The sequence below is a fragment of the Enhydra lutris genome, unplaced genomic scaffold, assembly GCF_002288905.1.
Source record: "Enhydra lutris kenyoni isolate GAN:26980312 unplaced genomic scaffold, ASM228890v2 scaffoldscaffold9, whole genome shotgun sequence".
Taxonomy (NCBI): domain Eukaryota; kingdom Metazoa; phylum Chordata; class Mammalia; order Carnivora; family Mustelidae; genus Enhydra; species Enhydra lutris.
The window spans coordinates 57,111,082-57,120,659 of NW_019154093.1; the positions used below are offsets into that span (position 1 = coordinate 57,111,082).

Sequence of the window (9,578 nt, forward strand, 5' to 3'; positions counted from 1 at the left end):
AGCCTCCTCTGCAGAGTGGCTGGTGAGCTGCTGGCTGGCTGCTGGTAGCAGATGGGTGCTCTGGCCTTGTTTGTATTTGTAGGTTTGTTTATGTGTTTTTCCCAACTGGACCTGAGGTCATTCTTCACAGGGAATATGTTATGTGTGAACTCCAGTGACTTCCCAGGTCCCTCTTGTGCCCAAAGCTGACTGGTCCTGGGACAAGTGCAGATAAAAGCTATAGCCAACCCCCCAACCCCGCCCTGGCTTTGGAAAGTGCCGATTTAGGCCCACGCAGACCATTTTGAACTATTGAAACTTAATTTTTAAACCCAACAGCAGCTAAGCTGGAACAAGGTGAGTCTCCTAGAGTGCCCAGGCATTGGGCATTCCCCACTGGACCCAGTGATGCCGTTTCCAGCCCAACCCAGCTGTCTTGAGTTTGCCCTGGCTCAGCAGGAAGAAGATGAGAAGGGCCAATCCAGACCCTTTTGTTAGAATCAACCCAGACCAAGACCACTTTTAAAGCAAATTGATGAACTAGGTAGAAATCTGCAAACCGCTCCCTAATTAGCCAAGGTCTGACCAAGGCGCCTGAGGCAATCTCCTCCTGGATTTCACCTCTTTCTTTTCTTCTTCCTTCCCACTCCTCCCCAATACACACTCCCACAGCACTCCACTTTTTTAAAACCTGTTTTTAACTCCACTAATGTTCAATATCAGAGAAAGTTGGAGGATGGGTCTGGATGTGTTTTAGCTGCATGTTTTACCCCTTTGACACTGTACTCGGGCAGGCGTGAGGCTAGAGATATAAGAATACCCAGATGGGGGATCTGACACTGGCCCTTCAGGAAATGACCCTGGAGCTGCAGAAGGTGGAAGCAGCTCTAGAACCGATCCCCTGCTCAGTTGTTCGACGCACAGTCTTGAACTCTGAGCCTAGTGGGGAGCCACTCTGGTGGGGTGCCCCTGAAGCCAGGGCACAGGTACTACCCATATTTATACCCCATTCTGTGTGTGTCTCTCTCTCTCTCTCTCTCTCTCTCTCTCACACACACACACACACACACACACACACACTCCTAGAGCAGGCATCGGACCTCCTCCACCCTCTGGGCAGGGCCTTTCATTTTGTGGTTCCAGCCCCTGCAAGGATACTGATAAAAAGCTTGGCACGCCCATCCTGGCTGGACTTGGATTCCTGCTCCAAGGCATCCCAGCACAACTAACTCACTAGGACCAGAGGTTCGCAGGGGCGAGGGCCCAACGCCCGCCGTAGAATGCGAAGGCAAGGATCAAAGACGCCTCGAGGGTTTGTCAGCTGGGCCTCTCTGAAGCCCCCCGGCGCCCTAATTGCGCTCCCCCCAGCCGCTCGCTCGCAGGCTGGCCCGCCGCCGCGTGGCCGCCGGGCTGCGGGCTATGGAACAGCTGCGAGGCCCAAGGAGCGTCCAGCCGCCCGCTGCCCGGCGCCGGGGACCCTCACGGGGACCGGGAAAGAGCCCCAGGAGGAGGAGGAGGGGCAGACAGCCCCGGGTCAGCTGGGGCTGCCAGGCAGGCCAGGAGCGGGGAAAGTTGGCGGCCCACTCGGCCGGCATCAACAGCCTACGAGCAGAGACTTCTCCCCTGGCCTGGCGGGCTGCTCTGAAATCATCCACTTAAAAAAGAAAGGAATTCACACATCAAATAACTGTTCGGAAGAGGCCAGCAGGAAAACTGGAGCTGTTTTTATATAAGTCAACCCAAAGTCTTTACAGATTTTATAAATTCCTAGTATTACCAGAGGGATTTTTTTTTTCCCCTAAACCAAGTCAGGCATCTCATCACAGTACATTCTGCTTTAGTAAAATCAGCTCCCTTGAATTTCATCGCTTGTTAAAAAAAGATAAACTTTATTTTTGTAATTTTCAATCACAAAAAAATCTATATTTTTGTCTAAGCATTTATTTTACTGAATCAAAAAGACATGAAAAGAAAAATCATGTTTTACTAACGTATATAAGTGACTCTTTTTTGGACAACATATAATAAATATGATATATCACTTATCACTCAGTCTTTCAAATGTACATTTTTTTTTTCATATTATGGAGCATGCCACTTTTCCAAAAGAAAAAAGGTCATGAGAAATCAGTGCAAAGTTCTCAATTACCCTCCTCTTTTCTCTGGGGCAGATGGAATGTCCACAGCAACGCCCTGTGCCTCAGAATTGAGGCTGTCTGTCCACCTACAATTCTCTCTGCCTCTACGGCTTCCTCTCCGTGCCCTCCATACTTCCCTCCTTACCCCTCCCCCCTCCCTCCCTCCTGCTTGTCCCTAAAGTCATTTTTAAAAAGAGCTTGAGGTTCTGTTTTAGTTGATGTTTTCACTTACTGGTCGCACTTTGCGTGGGGTCGTCGTTTTCCCCAGTCACACTGCTGTGGGGAGCTCCCCAGCCCTGTTTCTGGGGGTTGGGGAGATGAGAGCAGAGGGCTGGTTCCTCTTTGGGGGCCCCCCTCCCACTGGTGAGCGGCTTCTTCTCTTACTTCTCGGCTTCCCGGGGTCGCTCCTGCTCCCGAGAGAGGCCCTGCGGCCTGGTGCAGGGCGAGGAGGGCAGCTGTCCGGCCGGTCGGGGTGGGGACGGGAAGGGAAGGGACTGCAGCACGGTCGATCGCTGTCTCTTCACCGGGGATGCGGGGTGCCTGGGATGGGGCTGGACAAGGGGTTGAGGGCCGGCTGCCCCCCGGGCCCCAGGCCGTGGATGAGCACGCGGGGAACCAGGGGCCGCTGCAGCTGGGGATGGGGCGCGGGGGGAGTCCGGTACATGCTGCTGTACATGGCTGCGGCAGCCGCGGCGGCCGTGGTGCTGTCCACGCTGCCCAGCAGGCTTGGGTGGTAGAAATAAGGCGACGGGAACATCCTCTGCAGGGCCGAGTAGTTCCCCGCCTCGGCCAGCAGCTCCAGGCCCACCGCGGTTTGCCGCTTCCACTTGGTCCTGAAAAAAAGCAGGCGTGCGCGCACCCCGCAGCTGTGGGAACAGTCCAAGCACCAGACCCTTTCTTCTCTCACCCTCTCCAGGCTTCTCTTTCTTGGGGAACAGAGAAACTGCAGACTGCGAGAGTTCTGAGAACCAGTAATGAAGCACATCTCCTAGGCTCCCTCCCCATCCTCTTGCTCACAGAATGGCCCAAATTCATGTCAGTTTCATAAATTACACCCTTAACGTCTGAGACATTCGTAAATGAAATTCTATAAGCTTCCCTGCCTTTTCCTCTCTGTTCTGCTGTTGCCCCTTACAGTTGGGTTACTTCCTGAAACTTTCCTGAAGGCCAACGGAGACCACTCTTTCTATAGGCAGTCTTCTCCCTCCTCCCCTAATTCCTTTCCCCAAGGGCCCCCCACAATCCCAGAGGGTCCACTCTCTGCCCCTCCCCCTTTCTTCCAGTCCCAGTGAGAAGAAACCATAAACAAAAGGACACAGAGACTCCTGGGCCTCAGACCCTGTCCCTCTCAGTCCCCAGAGCTGTGGAGACACGTCCCTCTCCACAGCCTCACAGGACCTTACAGTGGGTGGGGGGCTTGGGGCAAGGAAGGCACACACCAACATTTCAAAATTAAAGTCATTTGAAGGAGGGCTCTCCCAAGGTGACAGCACCTCGGGGCCATTTGGGTGGGGGATGCATTTCAAGATATTTTCTCCTCTGGGAGAGAGTAACAATTAAAACCTGTGATCAGCTTTTCTTGGTCTCCTCCCTCCTCCACAGTACCCCGCTAGGAAGAAGAAGCGACCAGGCCTTTGCTCAAATGCCCCATGAAGGAGCTCAGGGCTGGTGGGCCATCCATACCCAGCAGCTTCAGCCAAATTAATAAACATGTCGCCCATTTTAAATTGGCTACAAATGACACTAATGTTTTCCGACAGAATTAGGGTGGCTGAAGCCGTATGTAATGAGACAGAAAATTATGGTAAAGATGACAACTGGATGGGCATTTCCAACTGCACTTATGGACGATTAGAAGACAAATGAGAGAAAAAGAGGGGGAGGAAAAAATCTAGATGAGGGTGTCTACTGCCAGGCTTGGAAATACGGCACAACTTCAGCCTCAGCTTGCCTGGGTCCTCGCTACAGCTCAGAGCCTGCAAGCGCTGCCAACCCCTTTCCGGATTTCCTTTCAGTGGAGGCAGTGGTTCCTGGCAGGCTCTGAGGTGACAAATCTAGGGAAGGGACAGACCCTCAGCCTGTCTGGCCGGCTATCTCAAAAGCCAAGGCAAGGACATTTAAGCTGAGGCCAGTGGGGCAGCTCCTCCTGGATCGAAATAGCCAGGCTGTGTGGCCAGCTGCAGACCTTCGGAACCATCCGGGGGCAGGCCCAAAGGGTACATGGCACAAGCTCTACGGACCGAGTGTCAGCTGCACAGATGTCTCAATTTGAGAAGGTGTGGCTTAATCGATTTGGGGGCAAAGTGGGGGGAGGGGTTCCAGCCACTCGGGTTTGAGAGGAAAAGTAGCATATGCCAAGACACTCAGAAGTGCAAAATGTTCCAAACTCCAGCTGCCGCTCCATACGTCCCTCTCACCTGGGGGGTGTGCTTCATCCCGCTCCAGCCAGAAAGTCCCCAGGGGCCCATTCTGGGGCCTCTGAGTCCCTGGAGTCTCCCGGGCCAGGAAGGAAGAGGACCGGCTCAGTAGTCATGACCTGGATGGTCAGATGCCTTTGCTCCCCACCCCACAGCATCCCTTACCTGCGGTTCTGGTACCAAGTCTTGACTTGCGTGTCCGTGAGGTTGAGCGCAGCTGCCAGGTCCATGCGGTCCTGCACACTCAGATATTTCTGCCGCTCAAAACTACGCTCCAGTTGATTGAGTTGGTGGTCAGAGAAAGCTGTTCTGGCTTTGCGAGGCTTTTTGGCTCTCACAGGGGGACTCTCTCGGCTACTCGTAATCTCCCGGTCTCCTTCCTCCTTTGTTCCTATGGTAGAAACCCATAGCCATAAGACAGTGTGGAATAGGAAGGGTGGTGTGTCCTCCTGGCACACACTTCCACATTCCCAAGCCAGCTGCTGGTCTTGGGGGACTATACTCCCACCACCCTCATCACACACAAACTTGGACCTTAGCCAAGGACCTTAAGAGGAAGAGGACCAATTTCTGGCCAAAGAGTCTAGAACTTTGTGCAGAACTCCTAAAAGGATTCTAAAAGGTTGTCTGATCTTCCCATCTTTGTAAGTTAAAAAGAAAAAAATATTTTACAATATAGGGTCCTTTTGTTATTTCGTTCACAGGGTAGGGAGGGGGGAGATTCTGTCCCATTCCTTTACTGTTTTCACTAGGACTTCATTTTTTTTGATTTGGTACTTTTCAAAATACCTTTCTACTCTGTTGTTGGTGGTTTGTTTGTTTGAGGAAGGGGCACCTTTTTCATTTCAATTTTTCTGTTTACTGAAAGTTAAATGCATTTGCTTTCCCCTTTCAGATGCACTTGGGAAATAGTGGGATCAAGTTCTCTGCAGCTGCTTGCGTCAAGTCTTTTAAAGCTTCAGAAAGAATATGTCACCCAGACACCAAGTAGAGCTCAAAATCACTGAGCCCATCCAGGTGACATCCCAGAGATTTCCGGATTCTATTTGTCAACTTTGGTTTTTTACTGAAATGCTGGGAAATCGATATGTCAATCCCTCTCTGTTTGTACCCGTTTTTGCTGCACTCCTTGATCTTCCCTGCAGGAAGAACAATAATCTCTCTAATTGACCCACTGGGGAGGTTGGTGCACAAAAAATTGCCAGACCAGACTGTACATCTGTTTTGGGCACTATTATGCTAATGTTATAATAGTAAAATGAGGAGCCAATATCCTACCTTTCAGATAGTCAGCACACATCTTTCCCAGAAATGGCAAAGGTTAATACTAATAACAGTAATGAACTTACTAGTAAAGGTAAAAAAGAATTCTCCTGGTATGTTAAAACTCTTTTGTCGTGCAAAGACAAAAACACTTCCTTATGTAATTGAGGAAAAAATGGGAAAAGGGAGTTGAAGCACAGTTTCAACTGCTATTTTCTCATTTTACAAAAATAAATCCAACTCCATAAGATTTTACTTTCATAAATGCTATGTCCCAATTACTTATAGGGAGACAAAATCCTACTGAAATACAAATAATTGGTTGGGGCCATGGAGTGAGAAGGGCATTTTAAAAACTGAAAAACTGATTATAAATTTTTACCATAGGGGCTTCCCTACATTAATCACAATCTAATAAAAAAAAGTTACTTTGTTAATCAACTCGGAAATTTTTTCCTCATTAAATCTGGTAATTCCTGTGATGTTTAGAAAATGCAGTGTGTGGGGGGGTACTGAAATAATTTGCATTAAAGAATAAACGCCACGTTGTGAACACACCCCTAGACACCACGCTAGCTAAGCGGGTCTCTCTCTCTCCCACCTCCCCTCATCCCCACCCCCCAGGTCTCAGCTAGAAAAATCTCCAGTCCTTCCCTTTTATCAATGAAAGTATTCCGGTCAAATCCCCTCCGCCTCCTCCCTATTCCTAATAAATAGAAATTATATAAAACAAAGAAAGGAGCAGGATGGCGGTGAAGGTTGAGAGGTGTCTATGTAACAATAAACCGAACTTCGGACGAGTCCTCGTGTCGCACGCCCAGGCCTTACTCCCGCTTGCAGTTTTCGACCGGGGTGCAATCGCCCCAGAGGCTCCCTGAATAACTCCGCAGCCGAGACTCGAGGGAGTCTGCAGGCGAGACCAAGAACCAGAGGTCGAGAAGACACTAGATGGCTCGGGCGGCCGACGCGGCGCGACTCACCGTGGCATTTGATGTCGCTCTGGGAATCTTCCCGCTTGTCGAGTTTGGTTTTGCTGTCCTCCTGCTCGAGCTTTGGCCTGAAGCTCTCGTGTGCTGCGTTGCTCTCCTGCTTCGGGGTGTGGTGGGGAGAGGACACGCTGGTGCTGTAGGGTGCACACGCCGCCAGTGGTTTGCTGTCGCCCAAGATGTCCTTAATTAAAAAAGAAGAGGTGGAAGTCCTGGGGGCCGAGGCGGCCGAGCCCAGCTGCTGGGCCGGCGGTTGCTGCTGCGGCTGCGGCGGCGGCTGCTGTTGGGGAGAAGGCTGCAAACTTTGCGTGGGGGCCGCGGCGGGCGGCGGCGGCGGTTGGCTGTGGTGGAGGTGGTGGTGATGCTGGGGCCCTTCTGCGACCAGATGCGTCTCCGAGGGCTCCATGGTGACCGAGATGGGAGAAGAAGGCGCCGTTCCTACGGTATCAATCTCCGAACAGGGGGATGGAGTGGCCTGACTCCTAAAATCCGCGGTCCTGGCCTCGCCGAGCGGGCGGAAATCTCCATTCATCATGCCGGGGCTGCCCGAACTGGCACTGGACAAAATCGTGTCTATTCCAAAACTCGACCCGCTGGCCCCTTCCATTGTTGTCATTTCTACATGAGGTCCACGCCACTTCGCCGCTCAGCAGCCGCCCCGACCAAGCAAAGGAAGCTATCGATCGTAAAACAGAATAAACACTAAACAATGTTGTCGCAGCTTTAAAAAAACAAAAAAAGTGGGGCGGGAAGGGAAGGAAGGATCATGGGGCGGGTGGCAACCGGTGGACACTTTCGACACTTTTTGTTTTCCTTATTCATAAAGTAGGGGTGGGGATAAGGGGAGAAAGGAAGAGAGAGGGGGAAAGTTACAAAAATTGTTGAGGAAGAACGGAGCTTGCGCTCCAGGAACGACCGCGCACGTGGGGGCGGCGGTGGCAGCGCAGGGGACTCAGACGAAGACGCAGGCGGCGGGAGGTGACCCCGACGCCGCCGCCGCTGCCGCCGCCGCCTGGGTCTGCCCACAGCCTGGCACCAGGCGGCAGCGGCGGCGGCGGACCTGGCAGGTGCAGCGACCGCGGAGCCCGGGCGGTCGCGCGCCCTCGGAGCTCCCGGGCCGCTCCCCGAGGTGGCTGCTGCGCGCGACTCGGCCGCCCTGGAGCCGAGTTTCTGAACTTTCTTGGAAAGTTGTGGAGCAGACACCGCCGCAGTGGTCGCGGCAACACGAGACGTAGAGGAAGAAAAGGAAAAGAAGGAGCAGGCGCAGGCGGAGGCGGCGGCGGAGACGCGGCGCCGAGCGACTCCGGCCGCTGCCGGGCGCGTTCGCTTGTAATCCGGCTGCTAGCGGGCGGCGCCGACCCCCTCGCGTGACGTCACGGCCTCTGCCGCTGCTCTCCGCGCCGCGCAGGGCCCGCGCCCCCGCCACCGAGGCCGCGCGCCGGGCCCCGTGCTCCCATTGGCCGCGCCCGCGCGAGCGAGCGACGCCGACGTCCCGGGAGCCAATGGACGCGCGGCTCGCGAGCCCGTCAGCGAGCGCCGCTTCGGCCCCGCTGCTCTTTTGAGAAACTGCTCAACCCCTTGCGTGCAGCCCAAAGCCGAACACCTAGTCCTGCGGTGATTCCGGTGTCCACAATCATGCGTGAGGGTAAAGGCAGAGAGGAGAGCAGAGGTGGACTAGAGAAGGGAACCGAGGGGTAAAATTAAATACAAAAAACCCACCAAGTAGAGATCTGTCCGTTCTCCCGAGAAGTCCGAGGAGGGAAGAGAAAGAGGACAGAAAGAGAAAAGGAATCTGGCGGGCTCACCTTCGCACTCCAGCGCGGCCGCCCTCGCAGCATCCCCAAACACGCGCTTGTGTAGTCCAAGGACACTGAGAGCAGAGGAGGGGGGTGGGGTCCCTGAAGGAATCCACGGGAAAGTGTGTAACTCCAGCAGCCGGACCTCTGGGTGGGCGGGCGGACTCGGAGCTCTGATTTCTCCCCGGATAGCCCCGGCGCCCGAGCTGTGGCTCCCCTAGGCGGCGGGTCCCCGACGGGGGTTAGAGCGCATCCACTCTGCACTCTCGGGAAGCGTGGTGGGAAAGGGTCCTGTTGCTCCAAACCGCTGTCACCAATCTGGTCACCAGTCTGGGCCCGTGCTGGAAGAAATGCCTGGCCAGACACTTTCTCCCGAGCGGGGTAAATAATGCCCCGAGGCGTTCTCTAGTGGCGAGGAAGGCGCTGGTTCACTGTCCGGCTGGCACGGGGCTCAGGAACCCAGGTGGCGGGGCCGCGGCACGCACTCCGCCTCACCACTCGCCAGTTCTCTCTCTCTCCCTCCCCCCCCCTCCAATCCGGGCGCTCATTTGGAAAGGAAACAGTCACTGTGGATCCACTTGGGACCTGGAGCGTGGCATGACTGTGACGCCTCGTCGGAGGGTATCAACTTACATTATTTTCTCTAGGACGTCTCCAACCTGTCTCTTGTTGAATGTCAGGGTAATGGGAAGTGCCAGTGACAAGACGGCGTATTACTCCTGATTAAGTGCCGTGTCAACCTAATTAGCAGAGTAATTATAAGGTGCTAATGAATGATTCAAAGTTCTTTGAGTTACATTTTACTCCAAATTACCATTTTAAGAACCCTATGAATCTGAGTGGCTGGCATCGCTTCCGTGACTAGGCGCAGAATGATGGTAGAAAATGGCCTTTCAAGTCTCCAAGGGCTGGGCCGAAATCTGGGGTTTAGTTGCAGTTCGGAAGGTCCCTTTCTGTGAAACAGATTTTTTTCCCGTTGAGGGCGGGGGCGGTGGTGGT

At 53.6% G+C, this 9,578-nt stretch overlaps 1 protein-coding gene across 1 annotated transcript; it reads right to left on the minus strand.

The window, feature by feature from the left end:
• Positions 1 to 2,637: 2,637 nt before the first annotated feature.
• Positions 2,638 to 7,399, minus strand: LOC111143670 (BarH like homeobox 2). The gene is made up of 3 exons (XM_022497496.1): positions 6,778 to 7,399; positions 4,700 to 4,925; positions 2,638 to 2,950 (listed from the first exon to the last, which is right to left on the minus strand). Exons 1-3 carry the CDS (start codon positions 7,397 to 7,399, stop codon positions 2,638 to 2,640), a joined length of 1,161 nt encoding a protein of 386 aa, XP_022353204.1.
• Positions 7,400 to 9,578: the final 2,179 nt, after the last annotated feature.